The sequence below is a fragment of the Camarhynchus parvulus genome, chromosome 5, assembly GCF_901933205.1.
Source record: "Camarhynchus parvulus chromosome 5, STF_HiC, whole genome shotgun sequence".
NCBI classification, from domain to species: Eukaryota; Metazoa; Chordata; class Aves; order Passeriformes; family Thraupidae; genus Camarhynchus; species Camarhynchus parvulus.
Genome location: NC_044575.1, coordinates 23,648,919 through 23,673,253, shown reverse-complemented (window position 1 = coordinate 23,673,253; position 24,335 = coordinate 23,648,919). Strand labels below are relative to the sequence as shown.

General features: G+C 56.2%; 1 protein-coding gene across 4 annotated transcripts; it reads left to right on the top strand.

Moving 5' to 3' along the window:
* Positions 1–21: 21 nt before the first annotated feature.
* LARGE2 (LARGE xylosyl- and glucuronyltransferase 2) lies at positions 22–23,511 on the top strand. 4 transcript variants are annotated; one of them, XM_030950350.1, is made up of 16 exons: positions 35–59; positions 5,488–5,648; positions 16,936–17,109; positions 17,396–17,652; positions 18,045–18,127; positions 18,388–18,511; positions 18,886–19,057; positions 19,213–19,317; positions 19,581–19,693; positions 19,801–19,926; positions 20,075–20,230; positions 20,339–20,502; positions 20,778–21,056; positions 21,392–21,538; positions 21,686–21,881; positions 21,983–23,511. In XM_030950350.1, the coding sequence occupies exons 3-16, from the start codon at positions 17,010–17,012 to the stop codon at positions 22,178–22,180; spliced, it is 2,220 nt and encodes a 739-aa protein (XP_030806210.1). In that variant the 5' UTR covers positions 35–59; positions 5,488–5,648; positions 16,936–17,009; the 3' UTR covers positions 22,181–23,511. The 4 variants fall into 4 exon arrangements, with proteins under 4 accessions (XP_030806209.1, XP_030806210.1, XP_030806213.1 ...); XM_030950349.1 differs by lacking the exon at positions 5,488–5,648 and having other exon boundaries at positions 22–59; XM_030950353.1 differs by lacking the exons at positions 35–59; positions 5,488–5,648 and adding an exon at positions 13,844–13,977.
* Positions 23,512–24,335: the final 824 nt, after the last annotated feature.

The window sequence follows — 24,335 nt, the reverse complement described above, 5'->3', positions numbered from 1 at the left end:
GCGGGCGATGGGCGGCGGGGCGGGGGTTTGAAGGAGCGGCGGCGGCGCCAGCCGGGCAGGTAAGGCGGGCTGGGGGTGTCCCGAGCGGGGACGCAGTTGCCGCCGGGTGGGGAGCCGGGGTGCGCTCAGTTTTGGGGCGCCCCGGGAAGGAGTCGTTCCTGGAGCCTTGCGGCGGGCGGGGGTCTGCCCACGCGTGGGTCTGGCGCTCCGCGGCACGGCTGGGGCGGTGTGCGAGGTACCGGCCGCCCGTCGGGGGCTGCTCGGTGCAGCTGCCGGGGCTGGCTACGGCACCGGTAAAAAGTTCCCGGTGGCGCTGGGGAATGAGAGCGGGCGCCGGGAACGGTGCTTGCCCCTTCGTCACTCGCCGGGGAGCGGCGTGCGGCGACCCCCGTCCCAGCCGGGGGCTCCTATGGACACTCGGGTCGCTGCTTGCCCGGCAGTGGGGAGCCTCGCTCCGCACCTGGCGAGGGCTCTGCGTGGGGAGGGGTGAGGTGTGAGCGAGGAGGCAGGGACAGCCCCGCTCCGCTCGGGGCTGAACGGCCCGTGCCCACTCGCTGCCTGCGGAGCAGGGGAAGTGCTGCCCTGGGGGCACGGAAAGATCGGGGGACCTCGGGGACGGGACTTTCATCCTCGCGTCCGTGCGTGACAGTGTCTGTCCCCGGCCGGGGCCGGGGGGACCGGAGCGGGGAGCAGAAGGGCGGTGGTCGGGTCGGGCCATGCAGTGGGGGCTCTCCCGGAGCCCACGGGCGGCCCCGCAGCGCTCAGTGTTTGCCGCACTAGCACGGGTGTCCCCGTGGCAGGCGGCAGGAGCCGCGGGGCCCCCCTGCCTGCAGCCTGTTGCAGAAGTGGCTCCAGCCTGTGCCCGGTGCCGCGACCTTCCTCCCGCCGTGCCGTGCCCTGCCCCGGCTCTGCCTCCCGCTCAGCCCAGGCTGCCGGCCAGCGCCCCTGCCCGCAGCCGGGCCTGGCTCCGCACGCTGCCCGGGGCAAAGATCGGCGGTGCCCGTGGGCTAGGAGGCGCTTCGTGGCCTCTCGGGTGCGCACAGAGCTGGGCCGAGCCGCCCCTCCTTCCTCCTGTCCGGTTACCTCCGCACAATGGGCACAGTGTGTGCCTGCGGCTTCCTCGGCGGGAATTACAGTTGCATGGGCAGGCACTTTATCCTTCCTGATCTCTCCTTTTCCCCCGAGGGTTTGTTTTCCAGCAGGCTGAGTTCAAAAAGGGCACGAGATACCGCTGGCAAGCAGTCTGGCACTAAACAAACCTTTTTAGTCAGAATCACATGGATTAGACCCAACTTTCCATTCACATGCAGTGCTACCTGCGAGTTTCTCTGAATTTCACGGTGGCTGGGCTGCTACTGTAAGTGCGAAGGCGGGTGAGATAGCACCTGAAGCCTGTGACAGAGGTTTCCAGCACAGCTTACTGGACTAGGTGTGTGCTGCTGGTGACTCTAGGGGCATATCCAGTGCAGACTGCAGAGCCGCTCTCCTGCAAGGAGATGCTCTAGCTCTGCCAGACAGCAGTCGAGCTGGCTGCCTAGGAGACTGCCAAAGACACCTTGTCTTCAGCCAGAGGTGAAGCTTGATGCACAAAGTCCTTGGTCTACTCTGAACAGCACAGCTAGATTCTGCCCCTGAGTAAGGAGCATTTTGGTAGATGCTTCCTCTTCACCCCTTGCTCCCAGACTCTGTCCCACGACCTGTCATGTCCCCTTTTGTTCATCTCCTGCTTGCAGCGAGTTTGGAGGACAGTTTGAATAGCATCATGCTGCCTTTTTATGGCAAGTTGTAAGGGAGCACTGTAGGACGGGCGGCTTCTCAGAGCAGCAGCAAGTCCATGGGACTGGGCAAGACTTAAATTGCCTTGGCTTATGGTGCCCACGGTGTGTAGCAGCAGGAGGTTGAAGGCTGGGTTGAGGGACAAGTTTCTCTCTTGATTGTGCCCAGAATGATCTAGGAGCAACTCTCCTTAGTGCTCACTGCCAGTCTGGGTGCTGAGGGCTTGTGCTTACTGGAAATCCACTGGCTGTAATCCACTGAGGCCAAATAGTTCCAATGCTCTGATGATGAGGGGTGCAGGCTCAGCACTAATGGTAAGAAAAGAAGCAAACAAAAAAAAAAAAAGCAAATGTTCTGCCAGCCCATCTGTGGGTACAGTGCTGAAGTCCGGCTTGCTTGGCTGCCAGTGTCTTGCTCTTTGCTCAGATCCATGAGACCATGCCATTTCTGGGAAGCCTGACTCCAGGCACAGCACTGCCACGGGTATAAGGCAGCTCATACTAAGCCTCAAAACATGTCTTTCAGAGTGCTGGGGTTTTTGTACAGGGTTGGAGCTGGGGAGCAGGATGTGGGAGGACACACTCAGGATATTGATGCTTGGCTGTGTCTTGGGAGATGGGTGTTTGGGGTGGGAAGTGGATATTCTCCCCAACCTTGTCTTCCTGCTGACCTTCCCCTGCCAGAAGGGAAGTGGCCTGGCAGCATGAGGTCGGGGATGTGATCTTGTTGGCTGTGCTTGAAAGCGAGCAGTTGTGATGAAGAAGGAGATGGCCTTTCTGGCCCTGCCTCTTTAGGGCATGCCTTCCTGCCCTCCTCAGCTCTCACACCATGGTCTGGCTGTGTATTTTCTTTGCTTCTGGATGAGCTCAGCCAATACTTTGGGATAGACAGGGATAAATTATGACTTGCTCCAAATAACCTGTAGATGGAGGCATGTCCAGGGAGTATTTTAGTCCCTTTTACATTAACCCTGCCTAGAATGGAAGGCCTTGTTCACTCATGATATCCCACTGGAGGCCAACACCCTTTGAGAGAGCTGCAAATCTCTGTCCAAATGAGGAGACAAGGGCAATGAAGCACACATGCTCCGAGCATGGCAATGCTGGTGGTGGCAGGTTGTACTTCTGATCTTGGAAAGCCCTCCTGGGGTCTGGAAAGGCAACAGCTGGCAGGGGAAGCTGGTGGTGTAGTACCTGAGTTCCTGAAGTGTTGCTGACAGGTCTGTTACTTGAAGCAGTAGTCTGATGGGAAGGGAAACGCAGGTCAAACAAGCTTAAGGGGCCTTTTAATGTGTGTTTTGACTTGGAGGCATTTTGTTGCTGTTTTCTGTCAGGGTGCCCCTGCCCTTCCCAGCTTAGCTCAGACTTGGCATCTCTGGAAAAAGACTCTTTTTGGCTTCCCAGGAGGAACAACATGTCTGGCAATGTGTGCAGAGCCCTGCTGCGAGATACTGACTGCCTCCTGCCTCCAGATGCCTTTTCCAGAAAGCCATTTAGAGCCACAGATTGTTACTTGGATAACTCCCTTCCCTGATTCATTAGCAATGTGTAGTCTCTCCTGTAATACTCAAATCTGCCTGTGCCAAAGGCTGAAAGGGAGAGGCTATGTCTTTTAATAACCATGTGATGCAGTTGGAAAAAACTTTTGGACACATAGTTCTCTGGTGGCCTGAGTTGATGGAAGCAGTCCAAGGGAGAGATACAGCTGGATCCTGAGGGAGAGGGCACTGCAACTCCTTTTGGGTGTGTGACAGGTAACTGCTTGTGGTTTCTGACCTTTCCTTCCCCCAGCATCACCCTAAGCTCCCCTGACCCCACCTGGAGAAGGCAGCAGACCTTGAGATCCATCCCAGCATGCTGCAGATCTTGCAGGTCCTGTGTGTGGTACTGTGTAATAACTGCTGGTGGCTGGGTTGTGGCCGTGTGATGTGGGCTCCATCCTGGAGATGAGGCTCCTGCCATGTGCAAATGGGAACTCTGCTGTCCCAGAGATGCTGTGGTGGATCCAGGGGACAGTGCTGCTGTGTGACAGGCACATATCTGGGTCTCCCCACTCAGTATTATCTCTGCTGAAGGGGCCTTTGCTTTTTGAGCTCTTTGCTGTTGATAGCACTCAGTGTTGCTGTCAGCAGCTTCTGCTTCCTAGCACAGGTGGAGGGACTTGGCTCTTACCTGCTGAACTGCTCCCTGGAAATATAAAGCTCTGGCAGCACCTGGGTGAGGGCTGTGGGCTATATGGCAGAAGGGTCTGGCACTCTGGTTCTGTTCCTGCTGCTCCAGAAGTATCCATCTCCTGAGTTTCCCTTCTTAGACCCCTTTGGTCTGAGGTGGGAGCTGACCGATCAGGACAAGCAGAGTGGGGATGATGGAGGAGACAGATGTTTGTCTACTGACATGTGCTGTAGGGTCCATACATGTCCTCTCTCACTGGCTGCCACCTTGTAGCCAGAATCTGAGGGAGGCTCAAAAAGCAGAAGTTTTGTTGGGCCTTGTTGCCGAAGAAGGGTTTTGCTGAGCACTGCAGTGCTGTACTTCCCTCTTAGAATCGCTGGATTTCACCGTTCAGGTAGCAGCTGTTGTTACTATTTTTTATTTCCAGCCCTTGTTGGGATTGATGTCACCTCCCTTCTGTCATACTGTACTGTGCCAGGCTGGCCTGGGGTTTGCTGTGGCTAGAGGGGTGCAGGAATACAGCACACTGCACATTTGTTTCTCTGTTTGGCCTTATAAAACAGGTGGGACAGCTCAGACCCATGCTTTTACTAGGTTTTTACCTGCTTTTAAGGTCCTGCTCCTGCTGCATCTTAAAGCAATGATGTGCAGACAGAGGGTCTTCAAAACAAAATTCCCAGTTCTTCTACAATTCCTTTGCCCCAGCGTATTAGTATGTCTGCACTTCTGTTTTGGGCTTTTTCCTGATAAGGAGCTAGGAATCCTTCTAGCCTCCTTGGAGAAGGGCTTATCCATTTCATCCTGCAGTTGTGGAATGTGTGTGCCCAACTCTGTGGGAGTTGGAGGAAAGGGGTGCACTGGAAAGATCCCAGCAGAGGAAGAGGATTTCCTCTGAGGAGGAGTAACATGTGCAGACTGCTGTGCTCTCTTCAGCACAAGGTGCATGTGTGATGTTTTCTGCCTGCTTTCTCTCTCCTCTGCCTTTGCTCCTTCTCTCTCCCTGTATGCACCTATTTGGATAGGCTCTCTTAGCTGCCATTATGGGGCTGCCCAAAGCATGTCATGGGGGCTCAGGTTACTGGACAAGATAGTTAATCCCTTTATTGCCTCAAGTTAGACACTTGCTGCTGCTATCGTGTTTGGGAGGGGTCCAGAGAACTTGCATCCCTCCCTCAGCTCCTGATGCTGCTGAAGGATTGGTGTGAGGACTCACATGTGTTGTGATGGAACATGGTGGCTGTGGCTTTGCCAGCAATTCTGGGCACATGTGTACAGTCCTCCTTGCAAGAGTGGGGAACTTGCAAATGACAGTGCAGTGAATTGGGACTGGGAATATGACTGCAGCATGCAGGTAGTCATTCTCCCCTGGGCTCTCTGGGTAGCCTTGGGTGACACTGAGCTGTGCTTTGTGGCAGGCTGGAGGACAGGGGCAGTACCAAGGTGTTGGGTGCTCTTATCTGTGACTCTCGGATGTGCAGGGGCCTGTCCTCAGAGCTCTCTTATGCAGTAGCTCTTCACGTGACTGTCTTTTGGGTTTCAGGTGACAGGAAGCTCCAAAACTCTCAAGTACAGCTGAGATGTCTTATCTGCCCTTCAAGCTGAGAATCTTTGGTTAGAGGGGGTTCCTCACAGGCACCAGCAGGCTGTGCCAACTTCTCCAGCTGTTCCTAGCCACTCCTGCAACATTGGCAGCCTTCAAAGGTTAGTTGTCATGTATGTTAAGTAGATGGTTTACATGTGGTTGCTCCCTTGCTGTTTTAGTGCTTCTAAGTCAGTATACAGGAGATAATCACGTAGCAGAAGGGCTTGGCTCTGTGGGTATTTGGGACCTGTGGGAGGCTCTGGAGACAACACTGGGACTTGCAAGCCCCCATAGCCCAGTTCTCTTGAGGGAAGGACCAGATTCTCCACAGCAGTCCTTTGAATAAAGTGTGATCCCATCTCTGTGGCTCTTCTCCTGAGTGCATGTCTGGATCCTTCTCCCCAGACAATACCATGGTCTATTGCTTATTTCTTGCGTAGTAGGCAGTAAGTCACTGGGACCTGGACTGAGGAGCTGGAACAAGCTCTCTGGGCCAGGGAAAATGGGAAGACCCCCTTCTGAAGGCTGGGAGCATTGTTCTGTCCTAGCAGCTTCTTTTCCCTCTGTCTGTTACATCAAGTGTTTCTTTGGGGCCACTGTTCTCAGTGGCCACCTCTCTCTCCCTGCCCCTCATTAGTGTAGGGCTTGGCATGCCAGCAGGAGCGAGCCTCAGCAATGTCTATGCCTTGATCGGATTTGTCAAGGCTCCTTTCCTTTTCTTCCTGTTCATTGAGGTCTGAAACAAAGCAAACAGAGGAGAGGAATTCCAAAGAATAGGATTGAGGGAAGAGAGGAACGCTGGAGTGACAGGCTGCCCCTGCACACAGGCAGCCCCCCTGCCTTGGTCTGATGGGGCAGAGCTGGTGGCAGAGCATTTAGGGAGATGAGGCCATTCCTTGGCAGTTCTATTCCCAGCTCTGGCAGCAGCTGTCTGTCTCCCTGTGCTGTGCTGTGGGGCTCCTATCCTCACTGCTCAGGTAGCTTCTGGAGCCTCCGGCTCGCTGCCTACTCTGCATGGGCACGTGTGCCTGAGCACAGCTTGAGGGAAACTGCTTTGTTTGTATTGGGCTGTGGTAAAAGGTTTCCCTCTTTACCTATGTCAGGAAATTTTCCTCTGCCAGGCAGATCCAAAGAAGCCCGACATGGAGCTGAAAGTCCTGCCTGGGTGCCAGGGCAGTGAGGCACTGGCCCCTCCCCATCTTGGAGCCAGATAAGTGCTGGAACAAGGCCCTTTTGTGCAGACAGGTGTGTGAAGTGGAGACAAACAGTGCTCCGGCACTCATATTGCTTCCCAGGAGGCAGGAGACTCAGGAGGGGAGTCAAGGCCAGCCAGACAAAGCTGCCACAGGTAAAGCTTTCTCCAGTCTGATAGATCTCCTCGCTCCCTCCTTTGTCATCCCCAGGCCATCACACAGTTTGCCCTTCATCCTGCCCCTGACTCACCCATAGATTGGATCAGGGAAGGCAGTAGGATGCTCAACAGCCCCAGTATAAAGCACTTGAGGTGAAATACATCCCTGCTAGTAACACCCTCCCCTTGCATTTAAGCTGCAAGGAACAGCCTTTAAGCCACAGTCTCTCCTTTCCTTCTTCCTCCTTGTTCTCTACCTTCTGGCAATCTTTGCACTCCATGGTTTAATTAAAGAGCAGAGCAAAGTGCTTAGACTCCAAAATGTGCAGATTAAGGGGTTACTAATCCTCTTCCTCAATGGGTGCTCACATCCTGTCCAGCCTGTTATCAAGCTTCTGTTCCCTGAGTGGAAACTTGGCCAAACTTGAGACCTCTACCTCTCTTCCTGCCTGCTGTGCTGAGGAGGAAGGGTGAGGAGTGACAGGAGAGCCATGGGGGAGAAGCCAAGAGAGTTGCGGGCTTACAGAATTCTCGAGGTGGGTTTGTAGTCAGCACCGGCTATCTTTGCTTTTTGTGTCCTGTCTCATTTTGGTGCTCCAGGTGCAATACAGCAGGGGTTTGGTGGTTTTCCTTTGGTTTTTTTGAGTGCTGTCTTCCTATTCTGTAAAAATAAGCTTTCTGTTAGAGGAAGCAACTGCTTCCCTTTGTGTGTGTGCTTGTGTGTTTATTTGCTGGGTGATTTGGTTCAGGTGTGTGCCTTCCCTGTGCATACACCCCTCTCTTGATTTCCCAACAGCCTCCTCTGTGCTCTTATTCCCGGTGTATGCCCAAGTGCTGCAGCACTGCTGAAAGAGCAGGAATCCCTCACAGCAGTGGGAGGCTGGTGCCTGGCAGTGCTGCATGAGGCTGGTCATATCCTCATCTGGAGAGGCTGAGATCCCTTCATAGGACATACAGTGTCCATGAGAAGGGGAAGGTGGTGTGTTTGTGGATCCAGATGGAGGCACTAGGAGGGAAGAGGGAGTAGTGAGGATGAGTGTGGTGGGAAGGGTCTTCCTAGAAGCATCCTGGAAGACCTGATCACAGGATGGTCTGAGATGTTATGCCTCTCCTGGTGCAGGCTGGGCACTGCACAGAGGTTGCTGTGGATTGCAGAAGACATGAGCTTTTGTCCTCAGCCACTCATCTGCTGCTTGGTTGAGTTGAGCTATGCTGTTTCTTCCCTGCCTTTGTCCTTTGGTGTGCAAGTTCACGGTTTAGCTCAGCAGTGTGAGAAGGCCCAGGGACAGGAACACAAGGAGCAGCAGGAAGGGAGGAGGGCTAGTAATGAGTTTGGATGTTGGGAGTATTCTCCTTTCCACTGCCTGGCTTTGGGAACTGCCTTGCCTCTGGGATCCACTTCCCCTCCTTTTTTGCCTCCATCAGTCACTACCTCATTTCCAGTTTGCAAGGTGCCCTATGTGGTTTTTTTGCAGGTAAGTTTTGTGTCTTAGCCTGGACAAGTTTTTTCTCCAGTGTTGTCAGAGCCTCTTGGCAATGTGCAAGCTTCTCTATAGCTCAGAATCACTTCTGGTCGTACAAAATGCCCAGGGCACCCTGAGTGGATGGCACTATTGCTGCTTGGGTTTTTAGAGCCTGCCCTGAGCCATTCTGGTTTGCTATTTATAGTGCAGTTATTCCATTCCTGTGTGGATGAGCTCTGCTTTCAGCCTGACTTGGGCACTGAGGGCATTGGTTCCAGGAATAGCTCTGGATAGGGAAGATATAGGAGTGGCTGCTTGAGCACAGCTCCCAGTTTGAGCTAGTCCCTTGTGGAAGAGGTACCGGGCTGCATCCATGAGCTCAGCTGCTTTTCACGCAGAGGAGAGGGACTGCCTTTCCTTGTTGGTCAGTGCCTCCTGTGTGCCTGGCTGCTGGACTAGTTTGGCATTGTGAGAGATGGAATTGTTTGGCATTGTGAGAGATGGGATTTGGAGGAGTTGCTCCAGTGACCGATACTAGCAGGACTAGTGAGGGACCAGGGTGTCACGAGCTGATGGCGTGAAGCTGTATCAGCAGACAATTAGGTTGGTTATTAGGAAAAGCCCAGAGGGTGGCTGGGCACTGGAACAGGCTCCCCAGGGAAGTGGTCACAGCACCAAGCCTGACAGAGTTCAAGAAGCTTATGGACAATACTCTCAGGCACATGGTGTGATTTCTGAGGTTGTCCTGTACTGAGCTGGTAGTTAGACTTGATGATCCTTGTGAGTCCCTTCCAAGTCAGGACATCCTTTGATTCTGTGCAGAGCAGTTAGCATGGGAAGCCCTGCTCCTAGCATGTCCTCCAAGCACTGGTAGTGACCTTGTGTCTCCTGAACTGCTGCCCACTGGGCAGGTGGATCCCTTGCGGTGGGGCACCTGCCATTCCTTGCACAGGCCCCTGCTCTCTTCTCCCCAGGTAATGTTTGCTAACCCCGAGGGAACTCAAGCTAAGGCCTGAAAGGAGCTTGCAGGACAAAAAAAATCAACACCCTCCTCAGAACTGCTGCTTGGGCAGAGCTGTTCCAGCCTTTTGGCTCATGATGGTCTCAGCTTGTCTGGAGACCAGAGCTAGACAAATAATTAATTGCTTGATTTAGTGCCCAAAATGAAAAGCTGGAGGGAGAAAAACTCAACACAGACAAATTTGAGACACCCTTTATCTTTTATTTTAAATGCAATGCAGCTCAATTACAAACAAAACAATGCAAAATGAGACTTTTTTGCTTGGAAAACAACGCTTTTTGTTCTTGTCCAAAACTTGTAATGAAGGAGCAAATAGCTCTGAGCTGTCTGGAAACTGCAGTTTTCAATCAATAACTATTCAGCCAAAACCACTTACCCAGTTCTGCTGGTAACAATGCACAGCAGGCACCTGACAACCTGGCTTACAGCCATGCCCCTGGCACCTCCCCAGGGGTGGATGGTGTCATACGTCTTGTGAGCTTTTCCAGGTAGAGTGCCTGTATGGGGTTGTTGGAGTCCCTTTGTCTCCTTTTTTTTCTGTAATTAACCTAATTAATTTTGCCTGAGGTGGTGCAGACTACGAGCATGTGTAGGGGCTAAGTCTGGCCTGTTGTGCTGGGATATGCACAATATATCCCAGTCTCATTTGTCCCGCCAGGGAGCACCACCTGGTGCAGGATGTTCAAGAGCATTTCAAGGGAGCAGGGGGATGTGGGGTTAGTCCCTATCCATGGACACTGCTAGCTGGAAACTTGGGCCATCAGTACCACACAGGATGAAACTCCCAGCCCTTGCTGTATTGGCAGGATGCCTGCTGGGTGTTCCAGCTGTGCTGATGGCAGCGCTGGAACTGGTGGAGGGCTTGCTGCAGGCTGACTTGGAGAAAAGCTGGAGTTTCTGGCTGCTGGCCCTACTCAGCTCTGACCCCAGGAACTGTTGCAAGCCCACAGCAGTGAAAGTGTCAGGAAATGGCAGGGTGAACAGGTATTGATGCCCGTAGCACATCCGGAGACCAGGACACGGTGAACTTAATGGATTCAGAGCTGGCCATTAGCTGCACCACGAACATCAGCAAAAATGCAGATAGTAGAAACCTAATCCCATGAGAGAGGAAGGGAGCTAGAGATCAGCCCCTCTTGCTGCTCCTGTTTCAAGAGGCAGTTGGGGTCCCCCTGCACCGTGCCCAGGGCTGGTCCCTCCTGTGCCAAACTGTGCTGGCCAGGGAGGCATGAGGAGGAGATTTGATTCAGCACTTCGTGGCCTCTGTGTTTGTCCTCAGTTAGGCTTGAGCTTCACCAGGCCCAGAGAAAGGCTAGTCAGTGTTGGTACTTCACCTGCTGAGTATCCTCTTAGCATCAAATGACTTGTAGTCCAGGGAGGTAAAGCTGGAAGCAGTGTGTTGAACACCTCCGCTGTGAGTTTCTTGGGGTCCTTCCAGCTTCTTCTTGGGCTAAAGAGGAATGAGAGCACTTGGGGGACAGTGCTGCTGTCTGGGTGTGCCCCCTTTACTTTGCCTGAGAGTTGTGGCAGAATGCAGCTGCCCAGCTTGTGAGCACTGCAGGATGTCTGGTAGGCTTAGGCCTCCTACGCCACACACTTGCACATTCTGCTGTGGCACTGCTCTCCCCGTGCGTGCCCTGCGTGCCCCCTGTGGCTGACGCTCTGCCAGGCAGCTGAACCCAGTGCCTGGTTGCAGGCAGGGAGACTGACTCTGCAACAGCAGACTGTGTCTAGCAGGGCCTTGTGATCGGAGTCCCTGCCAAGAGGAGCTGCTCCCCTGATACATTCCTGGATTTCAGACATGAAGAGGTAAGCAGCACAGCATTCCTGTCAGTCCCAGCCTGAGCTTGCTGGTTTCCTCTGGAAACAGGGAAACAGTCTGGTGACAAGAGTCTCTGCTTCTGCCAAGCTTGGAGCTTCAACACCCTTCAGAGACTTTTAGCTCCTCTTCCCCAAATGCTGTGGTTCTGCCAGAGGAGATGGCTTTTCAGAGTGACCTCTGCAGAATAAAAAACTGAACTCAGAGTGGCAGAATTGTGTGTGTGGTAATCTTACGGGCCTGAGAAGAGCTTGATGTTTGAGAATGAGCTGTAACTGAGGCACAGCTGCCTGTTGTTCCAGGAGGATCCTTTCCAGGATTTTCTCAGTACCTTGGTGATGTCTGGGAGCAGTGGGGAGATGAGGATGCTTCCTCCTTTTACAGCATGTGTTGGTATCCAACTCTGTGAGTGCTGCTGGATCCCACCTCTAGAACATGGTGGCCCTTTTGCCAGAGGCTGTTCTTTCCAGGGAAATACAAAGGTGAAACTCTCACTTAGGGTTTGCTTATCATAAGACTGGGGAGGGAGGAACGGCATGGTAATCCGGAGCATGGGGTTTTAATCCTGCTCCCCTGGCCAAATTCCATTCCGCCTCTGTAAATTCCTGCAGTACCCTGCTCTGCACTGCCTGTGTGGTATCTGCCAGCTGGCACAGCCCCCCTCAACAGCAGCATTTCAGGCAGGGCTGAAATGGGGAGCAGGACAGGGAGGTGACCCTGAATCATAAGGCACTTTGTCAGATGGGTCCTGCAGTACACTTTAAAGGTGATCAGCTGAATGAGGAACCAGCCTGTCCCCTCCCTCTGTAAGAGCAAAAGTGATTGTCCCCGGTTGCCTCTCTTCAAAGTGTGGTGCCTTTTCTGAATTGTCAGTCTGGCTGTGCAGCTCTTGTCGCAGCTTTTGGGCCCTTTCTCACCTTCTGCAAACCTGGGAAGCTGTTGTGTTGGGCTTCTACTGAGGCACTCTAAGCAGGTCAGCTAAACTGTCACTCTTCCAAAAATGAGACCTGGGAGAAGAATATGCAGTTTCTTTCATCTACACCTAGGGTAAGACAACAGGCACCATAGCTCCATGAAATCACTCCTCTCCTGGCTGCCCTGCAGCTCTTTACTGGGAACAGCCAGGCTACCTCTTCCCTTGTAATGCCTAGGGGGGAGGCAGTAGAGGGGGCAGTGAGCCTGGGACTGTCGCTGTGCCCCTTCAGGCCTCTGGCTTGGTACCCATAGACAGTGTAGTTGTGCCTCAGCATGCCTCTGCAGGTACACATTAGCTCTAGAAGAGACAACAGGCTGAGACACCCACCCTCCCATGGGCCTTGCTGTCAATTGTGATGTTGTGAGAAAACAGAGCAGCTCCCCTCTGTGCTTGCAGGGCTGGAGGAAGCATGGTAATGTGATGGCAAAATTTCCGCTGCCAGCTCTCCCTAAACATTAACTGCTCACCTGATTATTACTGAGCCGTAGAGAGCAAAGGCCATTCAGGCTGAGCAATGGGGTCTACAAAGAAAAGGGGATTTCCTGCAAAAGACTGGATCGTGGAGGAGTGGAGTGCCAGCACATGGGCAGCTCTCAGGAGGAGCCTGGGGCAAGCAAAGTGGCTGCACTTTCCCAGGAATGAAGGTTGCTTGTGCATGGAAGGGTGGCCAGCATACAGCCAGCTTTGGGCTCCTGCCCACGCATCAGAGGTTGGTGTGAGCATGCACTGGTGTTTGTGCAGCTGCCCAGCTCTGCTGGCACGACATTCTCTGTCCCCTGGCCATTGCCCTGTTGTCACTGGAGGCAGGGTATCTTAGGCATGAGACAAGGCCTGGGTCCTGCCTGTCCCTTCCCTGGTATCCATCCTGGTCAGCTTCTTCCAGCTAGAGAGGGGACAGGGGTGCCTTTTTCAGTCCCAGTGGCTGTATCCCCTGATCCCTGCTGAAGCAGGAGCTGCTTGCTCCTGGGAAGAATGTGGGGGAGGGAGGATAACCTGCTGTGAACAGCACTTCTGCCCCGCACCCGCGCTGGGGTTGGAAGCTGGCAGTATTGGGAAACCTCTCGTCTTACTGCTGGCTGCGCTTGTCTGGTGAGCAAGGAGACTGAGGAGGGAGGGCAGAGAGGCCCCATGCCGTGACTGCAGGGACGGTGGAGCCGGGAGCTTTACGTGCTGGGCCATGGCTGCTGGTACCCGCTGTGCCCCTTGCCAAGGAGCTGCTTCCAGCGTTGCCCTCTGCTTGCTGTGCCTCTAATGTTTCACAGAGGAGAGGCTGTTTCTGGCTTGCCATCTTCAGCCCCGTGAAGGCCCCTGCCGTGCCTGTGCTCCCCAGCAGCCTACCCGTTCCTGCCCTGGCTGGAGAGGGCCTGGCTGGGTCTCGGAGCACTCGCTCTCGGTGCTGGGAGCAAACGCAGTGTGGTGGCCAGGACAAGCGTGTGCAGAGGCTGCGGAGGTCAGCTGGAGCACGAGGCGGGTTCCTCTGCTGAAGCGGTGCTGTTGGCAGCGGGCTTCACGTCTGCACTGCTCCCAAAACATGGGTAAGCCCTGCGTGGCACTGCCTCAGCTGCAGCACATGGTGGATACCGTGGGGCAGGGACAGGACGGTTCTGGGAGCTGAGCACGGGCCCCGGGGCGGCTGGGGGGAGCGAAGGGAAGGGCCCCTGCCCTGGGGAGCCGCCGGCTCGGAGGAGCAGTGGGGCAGCCCGGGCGTTTCCTCTCGCTGCCGGGGCAGGGCTGGGCTGAAGGGCGCTGCTGAGGAGCCGCTGCCTGTTGTACCGGGGCTCTGCAAGGACAAGCAGGAGCTGCCCGAGCGGGAGGGAGGTAAGCGTGCCTCCCAGGGCAGCCATCTGGGTGCTGCTGTGGCTGCGCGGGCAGGCCGGGGCGTGCCTCACCTCACCCGGGGCTCTGGGGTGGGGGCGATTTACATTGCATCGGAGGGCTGTGCAGGCGCTCCGCATGCCAGTCCTCTGCCTGCTGCCGCTCGTGGCCTTCTCCCACCGCACCCGGCCCCCTCCAGACGCCCGCGGTACTGGGCACCCCCGGCAAGGGCTTCCCCTTGTGCTGCAGCCCCGGGCCAGGGCTGCTGCCTTCGCCCAGCCCCGGGGCCTGCGCGGTGGGGAGGGGGGAGCAGCAGGTAGAGCCTCTCTCTGCATAGTTAGCATTCCCAGCCCCGGCCTCCTGCTCCCCCTTCCACCATCCTGCTCGCTCCCGGTACGCTGGGCAGGTTTGGTTGAACACTGCACCCTTTCAGTGAGCCCTGCGCTTCTGGGCCAGAGCAAGCATGAGACAGTAGGGGAGCAGTTCTTTCCCTTTCAGATCCACAGCGAGGCTTGCAGTCTGCAAAGTTGATGGGCAAGTGCTCTGATGGTGGCCAGTATAACTTCTCTCTGGGTAGCAGCAAGGTCTGCATCCCATCCTCGCCATATTTGCATCCCGGGTAGGCTGTGGAATCACTCTTTCCCAGTCACGGGGAGAACAGGTGGGCTCTGCACCATCCCAAGGCCCCCAGAGATCTCTCTGTGAGGACAAAGTCTTCTGCACCTGCCCCAGTAAAGGAGAAGGCAGGTGCTAGGAAGGGGCTAGATAATCCCGATCCTTCCTTTTTTCACTGTGAAGGAGGGATTTTGAGGCCTGGGAGTGGGAAGGGAGTTGGAAGGAGGATGGATTCCTCCCAATTTACTTTGGGCAACTCTGCCCCCCTGGCGCTGGGGGCTCTTGAGTAGAAAGCGAATTTAATCTCTTGTTTTGTTTGTTCTTTCTTCCTTTGAAAGGGGGGCCGGCAGGGTGTGCGGGGGGAGCTTGGGTTTGAGAGCAGGGAGGAGGGGGAAAGTGTCAGATCTAGAAGGGAGGAGTAAAGGGAGGACAGGGAACGGCAGCCCCGGGAAGGAGCAGTAGCAGTGGGCTGCCAGCCGGCTTGGGAGGCGCCGGGGAAGGAGGAGGTGAGGGGAGAGGCAGGTAAGGAAACCAGCGCCTGGGGGGAAGGCAAGCAGCCAGGTGAGGAGTAGCACAAGGGGTGGCAGGAGGGGTGTTAGGAGGTGGGGGATAGATGGATCCTTGGGTGCCTCTGGGAGAGGTTATGAAAACTGACTTGCTGCTGGTCCCATCTGGTCCCGCAAAACTGCCATCCTAGTAGTGTGTTCACATGCAGGCTGGGGACAGGGTACCATTCCTGCAGTGAGGGGCCATGGGGGCAAGTGGGAGCAGGACGGGCACTTCTGTGTGCCATCACCTTCTCTCTCCTTTGTTTGTGATAAAGTTGTTTCCCTGCCCCTCTGCTTCCCCTGGGTGCTGGCTGACCTCCTCGGCGTTTTCTCACCATGTCCCCCTGCCATTCCCCTCCAGCGTGGCCTGAACAGCCCTCCAACTTTGTGTGCACCTCGGCATGTGGGATGGGAGACAGGCTGGCAGCAGCATGTGGAGATCTCGCCATGTCCAGCATGGCCCGTGGCTGTGGCAGGGAGAAGGGGTGCCTGGGCCTGGTGTGCTCCATGTGTCAGCTCCCCGTTCCCTGCCATGCCTGTTCTTGGCCTGCTCTGTAGAGCACAAAAGCAGGTCAGGCCCGGGCCTGGCTTGCAGGGATCTGTGATGCCAGTGGGCACCTTCTCTGCCAGGAAAAGGGGTGCAGCTCTCCGGGGCCATGCCTGCTGCCACGGGAGCTCAGCTGTATCTCCAGTGGGCTGGCGTGGCCGTGCTCCCGCCGGCTGGCCATGCCCCAGCCCTTCTAGAGCCTGGGTATCCCTCACCGAGGGTGGATGGGGCCATCCGTCTGCAATTGCTTCAGCGGGCTGGAGCTTGCACCCGGCCCCAGGGGCCACGGGGAGGGTGGGGGGCCGTGGTATGTGTTCTCCTAGGCTCCAGCCCCCGCGGCCCCATGGGCATCTGCACATCAATGGGCTCCAGCGGGGTGTGTGCAGGGGGAGCAGACCCTAATCCGGCCCATTCAGCCCGACGGCAGCTTTTGTTGTCCAGATGTTGCCGCGCCGAGGGCGCGGAGCCGCGGGCAGGGGTGCAGAGCGAGGGCAGGCTGCGGCGGGGGGCAGGCGTCTCCTTCCCCGTGGGGTTTTTGCTTGCCCGGGCGCCTGGCTCCGCGGGGCCCCGGCGGGAGCGGGGCTCTGCCCGCCGCGGGAGCGTCCCGCCGGCGGCGGCGGAGTGAAAGCGGCCTAACACGCGTGGCAGAGCGCGGCGGGGTGGGGAGGCTGCCCCGGCCGCCCGATGCCCCAGTGTGGCCGGGGAGCGACTTTCGCCGAAGTGTTTGGGGTTTTCCCATCGAAGTGGGCGGGCGGCGGCGCTTGGGTGCGGGAGTTCCCCGAGCCCTCCGGCTCTGCGCGGGCCGCGCTCCGGCCGAGGCGGCGGGGGAGGGACCGCGCCCCTCCCACGGGCAGGCTCCGGGACCCGCCGCCCAGCTCGGGAGGGCCTCCTAGCATTATTACCCCTCCCCTCCTCTGTGAGCCCTAGGCCTGTGGGGTGGCAGGGAGCAAGACACAAAGCTGGGGTAAAATCTCTTGGAAACCTCCTTCCTATCCCCATTACCTTCCATGTTTGAGCCCCCCAGGCTCTGCAGTCCAGTCCAGATGGCGGGACGAGTCGAGGGGGGTAAATGTTCCATCATGGGCAGGAGTGTGCTGTCTGGAGAGGTAGTGGGTGTCTGTTTTGCTGCTTCAGTTGCCCAGGTACTGTCCTGGAGGAGCAGGTGATGGAGGATGTCCTTCTGGGGAGATGTTGGGACACCAGGGTGGGGGCTACTGGTGAGACCTTTCTCTTTTCCCCTGTCCCTCACAGGCTCTAGGATGCCAGGGCCAGCCAGACTCGGGTTGCCCACCTGATCCTTGTTGCCAGCGTCCTGCCAGCACATCATGTTGCGCTCCTGGCGCATGAAGCTGAAGTTGCTGCTCGCCACAGTGACCCTGGCCATTCTCCTCTCCTGGCTCTACCTCTTTGTGGGAAGCCTTGAATGTGAGTGAGTCCTTCTCATCGTCCTCAGATCAAGGGACAGTCCACAACAGAGGGTGGGCAGCAAGGGATTAGTCCTTGGGGTGGTTGCTCTGGCCATGCAAGTCACTGCAGGTGAGACTTTAGGACATCTCCAGGGACATCTCTGGAGATCAGGGGAACAGAGCTGAGATGTTGGCTGGGCACTTGTGAGACATGCTGGGACCTCAGTTGTGGTTCTGCCTCAACATTCACACCTGGGCTCTCCTGGCCTTGCCATGCCCTTTGCATGTCCCTATCTCTTCCACAGATGGCCGCTTCCTCCTGCTGCCCCCCTGTCTGGGCGAGCAGTCAAGCCAGAATGTGGAGCGGGAGGCGCTGGCCTCACGTGTGCGCAGGGTGGAGGAGGAGAATCAGCAGCTCCGGCTGCAGCTCAGCCAGGCTCAGGCGGAGGGCAGCGATGGCAGCCTGCAGTGGGGGGCTTCTGCTGAGGACAGAGGCCCCCCTGGGGGCAAGAGGAGCAACCACACGGCCTGTCCCAAGCAGTGGACAGTGCACAAGTGTGAGGTGGGTGATGGCACCAGCACAGTGGCATTGTGGATAGGGAATGTTGGGTGGGAGGCTGGGACCCTGTGGAGCATGAATATATGAGCAACTCACCTGGCACTGCTCTCCCTGTGTTCTGGCCATGCTGGGGCCTCATCCTGGCTCTCCATGGTGCTCAGTGGGTGAGGGTATTTTCCTTCTCCAGAGAAGGAGACCAGAGAGGAGGAGTGGCAGCAAGACTCCTGTTCCCCACTTCTGAGTTAGGGAACTCCCACCTCTCTTTGGGGCTCCTTCTGCATGGGAAAGGTTGTGTTTTGAAGCTTCTCCCTGTAGTGTGGTGCCAGGCAGGAGCTGACAGCCCCTGCAGGGAGGGGGTGTCCAGTCTCAAAATGGCACCGTTTGTCTTTGGGCAGCTCCTTCATGTCGCGATTGTGTGTGCTGGGCACAACGCAAGCCGGGACGTGGTCACGCTGGTGAAATCCATCCTCTTCCACAGGTAATGGGGAGACCTTGTGCCAGCAGCCTGCTGGTTGGGGTTCTCAGATGAGCTGCTGCAAGCTGTAGTGCTGCAGAAGAGGGGCTCTAGGACTTCTCTCTACCCCTTGTGCTTACAGTGGCAAAGTGGAATTTGTTCCCCCTAGAGGGTTTTTTTTCCATTTGCCCCCTTGGCTGATATCTGTCCCATGGGTGGGATGGGGAACTATGTCCTTTTCATTCTGCTGCAATACTGAATGTTGCTGTGCTTGCCCTTGGCAGGAAAAACCCCCTCCACTTTCACTTCATCACGGATTCAGTGGCCCACCAGATCCTCCAGACACTCTTCCAGTCCTGGATGGTGCCTTCCGTGCATGTCAGCTTCTACAATGCTGATGACTTGAAGGCAGGTGCTTGCCCTCCCTTTAACCTGTCCCAAGCCAATGCTTAGAGGGTCAAGGTTTTCTTGCTGATCCCTGGCTCATCCCCTCCTCTTTCTGGGCTTGTTGCTGGTGCTGCTGAGAGGGGAGCACAAGCCTGGTACTGGCAGGGTGGGGAAATGCCTTGCGGTGGCAGTGCCTCTGTGGCAGAGCTGAGTGAGACACTGGGGTCCAGGTGGGGGTTCTGGTGGCTGGAGGAAATGCTCTAGGCTTGGCTGGCTCCACAGCTCCGCGTTCCCTTCTGTTGTTGGCCTCCTCTGCATGGGGTTCTGGGACACACAGCTGCCCAGGCAGGGGAAGGGCATGGCCATGCCTGGCCCTGAGGTGTGTTACCTTGCAGCCAGAGGTGTCATGGATCCCCAACAAGCACTACTCTGGCATCTACGGGCTGATGAAGCTGATACTTACCAAGGCACTACCCTCCAGCCTCTCCAAGGTCATTGTCTTGGACACGGACATCACCTTTGCCACCGACATTGCTGAGCTCTGGGCTGTCTTTGGAAAGTTTTCTGGTGAGGACAGGGTGCCCCTGGGGCCCTGGCAGGGCCTTGGATGCTGGGCTCAGGATAGCAGTGCCTGCGTGCCACAGCACCAGCTTAGTGGGTTTGCTTGGGCCCTCTGAACCAACAGCAAGATGAGCTGCATCGACATCCCTCTGTTTTCTCAGAAAAGCAGGTGATTGGGCTGGTGGAGAACCAAAGTGACTGGTACTTAGGCAACCTGTGGAAAAACCACAAACCATGGCCAGCCCTGGGACGTGGCTTCAACACGGGTGAGTGTGGGCTACCAGGGTGGCAGGTGCAGCCTCATGACACATGCAGCTGAGGTGGTACTTGGCACAGGGAGACTGGGAGAGGCTGAGGTAAAGTGGGAATGTGGTGGGTACAAGAGAAGTGCTACAGCATCCCAGGGTTGTGGGTAGGCACAGAGAAGTGGCATGTCCCAGGGGCTGAAGGCATGCAGGCAGCTGTGCCCCAGCTCTGTAGTGGCTGGGTGCTCTCTCAGTGACCCTGTGCCCTCTCCCCTGGCCCTCAGGGGTGATCCTGCTCCTGTTGGACCGCCTGCGTCGCCTAGGCTGGGAGCAGATGTGGCGGCTGACAGCAGAGCGGGAGCTGATGAGCATGCTCTCCACCTCGCTGGCTGATCAGGTAACTGTCCCTCCTCTGGGGCAGGTTGGTCCTTCTGCATTCCCACAGCACTGTAGGCACAGGGGATCTTCCTTGTCCACTCGTGCACTCGCCTTTCTCTCTCCTAGGATATTTTCAATGCAGTGATCAAGCAGGACCCATCGCTGGTGTACCGGCTTCCCTGCTTCTGGAATGTGCAGCTCTCTGATCACACCCGCTCAGAGCAGTGTTACACTGAGCTCTCAGATCTCAAGGTGGGTGGGGTTGCTGCTTTTGAGACTGGGCAGGGCCTGAAGGACAGTGCAGGCACTGGAAGTCCAGGGGAGTGAGCATGGGGTCTCAGGGCTTGCAGACCTTGGTGCTGCTGGCTTCCCTTACGTGGGGTGACACACTACTGTTCAGGTGATCCACTGGAACTCGCCCAAGAAGCTGCGGGTGAAGAACAAGCACGTGGAGTTCTTCCGTAACCTCTACCTGACCTTCTTGGAGTACGATGGGAACCTGCTGCGCAGAGAGCTTTTTGGCTGTGCCAGTCTTCCCAGCCCACCCAGGGACCAGGTGAGGCTGACTGCAACTTTGCCCCCAGCTGCAGAGCTCTGGGTGGGCAGAGACCTCATGCAACTTCCCCTGGGGTTCCTACTCTCCCTCACCTTCATGGTGTTGCAGTTGCAGCAGGCGCTGGAGGAGTTGGATGAGGACGATCCCTGCTATGACTTCCGCCAGCAGCACCTCATGCAGCACCGCATCCACCTGTTCTTCCTGCAGTATGAGTTCCTGTCCCTTCCCAACCCCACTGATGTCACCCTCGTGGCCCAGCTCTCCATGGACAGGTATTTGCTAATAGGACTGGTGGGAGGTTGGAACCCACCTCCACACCTCTGGGTAGGCTCTACAGCTTTGGAGCTACCAGGGAATCTCATTTCATCCTTCTCACGCCAGCATTTGGCAGTGAGAAGCAACACCCCAAGGTGGGAACATCAGTTCTTCCTGCTCCCTCCTGAACCGGGCATGGCTGGCATGCGGCTCTCTGGGCGCCCAGTTGTGGGTTTGGTTCAGAAGCTGCCGCAGGGCGGGTCTGGTGCTCAGGGTGTGCCCTCTGCTCCAGGTTACAGATGCTGGAGGCCATCTGCAAGCACTGGGCAGGCCCCATCAGCCTGGCGCTGTACATGTCGGACGCCGAGGCACAGCAGTTCCTGCGCTACGCCCAGGCCTCGGAGGTGCTGAGCGCCCGCCGCAACGTCGCCTACCACATTGTCTACAAGGAGGGGCAGTTCTACCCCATCAACCTCCTGCGCAACGTGGCCTTGGCCAACACACAGACCCCGTATGTCTTCCTGACGGACATCGACTTCCTGCCGATGTATGGCCTCTACGATTACCTCAGGTAAGGCTTTTTCCAGCTGGCTTTCTCAGCCTGCTGGGGTCCCCAAGCACCAGAGTTTTCAGGAAATGCCCTGGGTAGCAGCCCTCAATAGGCAGAAGCTGTTTCCTTTGTGTTCAGCCTTGGGGTCCTACCCTTTTGTCAGACACCAGCAGATGAGGAAGGAGCTGTGGCTTTGAGAGTTCCCCTGTTCCTTCTATCCCTGCATGGTACCACTGCAAACTCTCAAAACCCATTAATACCCATGTGGAGTGGTGGGCAGGCTTGAGAGGCTGAGGAAGGAGGCTGTGGCTATGTCTCACAGTCAGGGAGACCTCACACCTTTCCTACTACCACAGGAACTCCATCCAACAGCTGGAGCTGCCCCAGAGGAAGGCAGCTCTCATTGTGCCAGCATTTGAGACCCTGCACTACCGTCTGACCTTTCCCAAATCCAAAGCAGAGCTGCTCTCCATGCTGGACATGGGCTCCCTCTACACCTTCAGGTAGGGACTAGCACTGCCCCACCATCCAAGCAGAAGCCAGCTCTGTACCCTTGTGGCTTGGGGCTGTGCACCCCCTGTCTCAGAGGGGGGTAGCAGACCCCCTGCATCCTCTACTGTCTCAGTCTCCATTTCCATCTGTCCTTGTAGGTACCACGTGTGGCCAAAAGGCCACGCCCCAACGGACTATGCCAAATGGCGGACGGCCACCGTGCCCTACCGTGTGGCATGGCAGCCAGACTTTGAGCCTTACGTTGTAGTGAGGCGAGACTGCCCCAGGTATGACCAGAGGTTCGTCGGCTTCGGCTGGAACAAAGTCTCCCACATCATGGAGCTGGATGCACAGGTGGGTGTGGGGTTCCTGGCACCGCCGGGGGCCTGGGGCTGGGCAGTGACATGTGGGTGCCACCAAGCCAATGATGGTAAGGGCTGCTGCTCTGTCCGCAGGAGTATGAGCTGCTGGTCCTGCCCAATGCCTTCATGATCCACATGCCCCATGCCCCCAGCTTCGACATCTCCAAGTTCCGCCTGAGCGCAGGGTACCGGGGCTGCCTCCAGACCCTGCGGGAGGAGTTCCACCAGGACCTGTCACGGCGATATGGGGCTGCTGCACTCAAATACCTCACTGCGGAGAGAAGCCTGTGACGCCTGGGGACACTGGGTGCGGGGTACAAGCAGCACACTGGAGAAGGGAGGGCGCAGGGCCTCCCTCCTGCCTCTGCCCACCACCGCCACCCAGCCCGAGGGAACGGAGTTGGCAGCACAGCCTCTCCAGCCCACCAAAGGGATGCCTATAGATAAGGTGGAAGACATCAGCTGCAAGAACAGGCAGTGCCTGCAGGTCAAGCTGCTCCAGCCTTCCTGTGTTACAGGGGAACCTCCCCATACCAGGGGCCAGGGGTGGGATCTCCTCCCTTCCTTCTTTTAGCTCATGTGGATTCCCAGTCTTCATTAGTTCACCTCACCTTGAGGTCTGGCTCCTCCAGATATCTGGGAGCTGTACCTTACCCTGTTCTGCCTCTGCTCAATGGCCCCAGGTTTCAGTCCACAGAGCCCTCAGGGGCTTTGGTGAGTTGGAGATGAGGTCCTACAGCAACCCTTTACATTCTTTGTGGAGCAGGCTCAGAGGAAGCCTCCCAGCACCCTGGGAGGAGGTGCCAGAGAGTACTGCAAGTAGTTGGAGCCTTGGTTCAAACCCAGATCAAGGCTGGCTGTTTAATGGGGGTAAATATTATTATTTCTCATCTGTATGGATGCAGTCTCCAGTGGAGCTGGCCCCATACAGGTGGAGTTGGCCCATACAGGATGAGCTCCCAGACCAGGATGGGCTGTCTGCTGTCACCAGCAGTGAGCTCCCGGGATGGACCTCCCAGCTGGGAGCAGCCATGCTGGTGAAAGATCCTCTCCTGTGCTGGTATTGCCCCCCAGGGCAAGGCTGCCAACCATCCCCATGGCAAAACAGCAGCTTCATGAGCTTCATGAGGCTGGGAGGAGTTCCCGGTGAGGACCACCCTGCTCCTCCCCAGTTCTCGGCAGTACAGTTGTTGCCATCAACAGTCAGGGACATGGCTGACACTGGACAAGAGCATAGCTGAACACTGTGGGGGAAGGAACCCCATGCTGGGAGCAGCTTGACTGGACACTATTCTATCGCTATCACACACTGGAGCACAGAGGATGCATTGCTTTCCTCACACTATTTAAATTATTTAATACTTTTCTCATAAGAATTCAGTAATTAGAGTTTCTGGGTTTTATTTTTAATCTTTTCTTCTTCCCAGATGATTTTGCTGGTGGCCCTGGAGGCTCTCCAGGCCAGCTGCTGCTGCCGTCTCCACTGTTCTCTTCTTAGCTTTGCTCTGGGCTGCAAGGGCCTGCTCTGTACAGGGTGAGGATTTCCGTCCATGGTGGGAGCGGCTAAGAGGAACCATAGAAAGTGCGGGGTATGGAAAGGGCACAAATGCCTCTTGCTTATTCTCTCTTTATAATTTAATTTTTAAATTAAAGCTTTTTTATTATTTTTCACATTCTTGTTCAAACTGCCTGGCTATTAATTTTTTTCTGCTGTGAACCTGCACATGTCCTCTGGAGGGAAGGCAGCAGGAGGAGAGCAATGGAGGAGTAGCCCAAGGCACACAGGTGCCCCTGCCAGCTCTGAAAGTGCTGGTGGTGCTTACTGAGGTGAGCTTAAGGCTGGTGGTTCCTGTGCTGCAGTGGGACCCCAGCAGCCTGCCTGCATAGCCAGCACCCCTGAAGTGGAGCCTCTGGCTTAGGCATAGAATCAGTTTAATCACACCCAAGTAGAAGATGTGGTTTCATGTGGCAGTGCTGCAGCTTGTCCTTGAAAGCCTTGACTTTATAAGACTCTTGGGAATAAAAGCCAGCTCTGAGGCCCCACGGGACACCAGCCTCGCTTCTGCAGGGAGGAGGACAAGGGTAGTTTGCCAGGAGCAAGTGTTGAGGCTTTATTTGGGAAAGGGTTGTGAAGACATTGTTCATCACTGTAAAGCCAAGGGCAGCTCCACCTCACCAGTCCCTAGCAGGCAGCTTTTGTTTAATACAGCCCAAGCTCACTGATACTGTGCTGCTGCTGCACTAAGCAAGATCAGAAGGTTAGATCAGATGTAGACACTGCTAGAGCCATGGTGGAGCAGGGCTGAGCTGGAGCAGGCCTCTTGCAGACGATTCCTCGGTGGACGGGAGGCAGTGGAAATGCTGGCTCTGCAGTTGTTTGGGAGGTGCGCTGGCATGCCGGTAGCAGGAGGGCTGTACACCATCGTTTTCAGATAATCCTTCAGAT

Bases quoted from the DNA above. Each gene is read 5' to 3' on its own strand.
- LARGE2 (XM_030950349.1), top strand. From the start codon at position 17,010: ATGTTGCGCTCCTGGCGCATGAAGCTGAAGTTGCTGCTCGCCACAGTG. The intron at 19,318-19,580 runs GTGAGTGTGGGC...CCTGGCCCTCAG, and splicing joins GGGACGTGGCTTCAACACGG to GGGTGATCCTGCTCCTGTTG. The intron at 21,057-21,391 runs GTAAGGCTTTTT...CTACTACCACAG, and splicing joins GGCCTCTACGATTACCTCAG to GAACTCCATCCAACAGCTGG.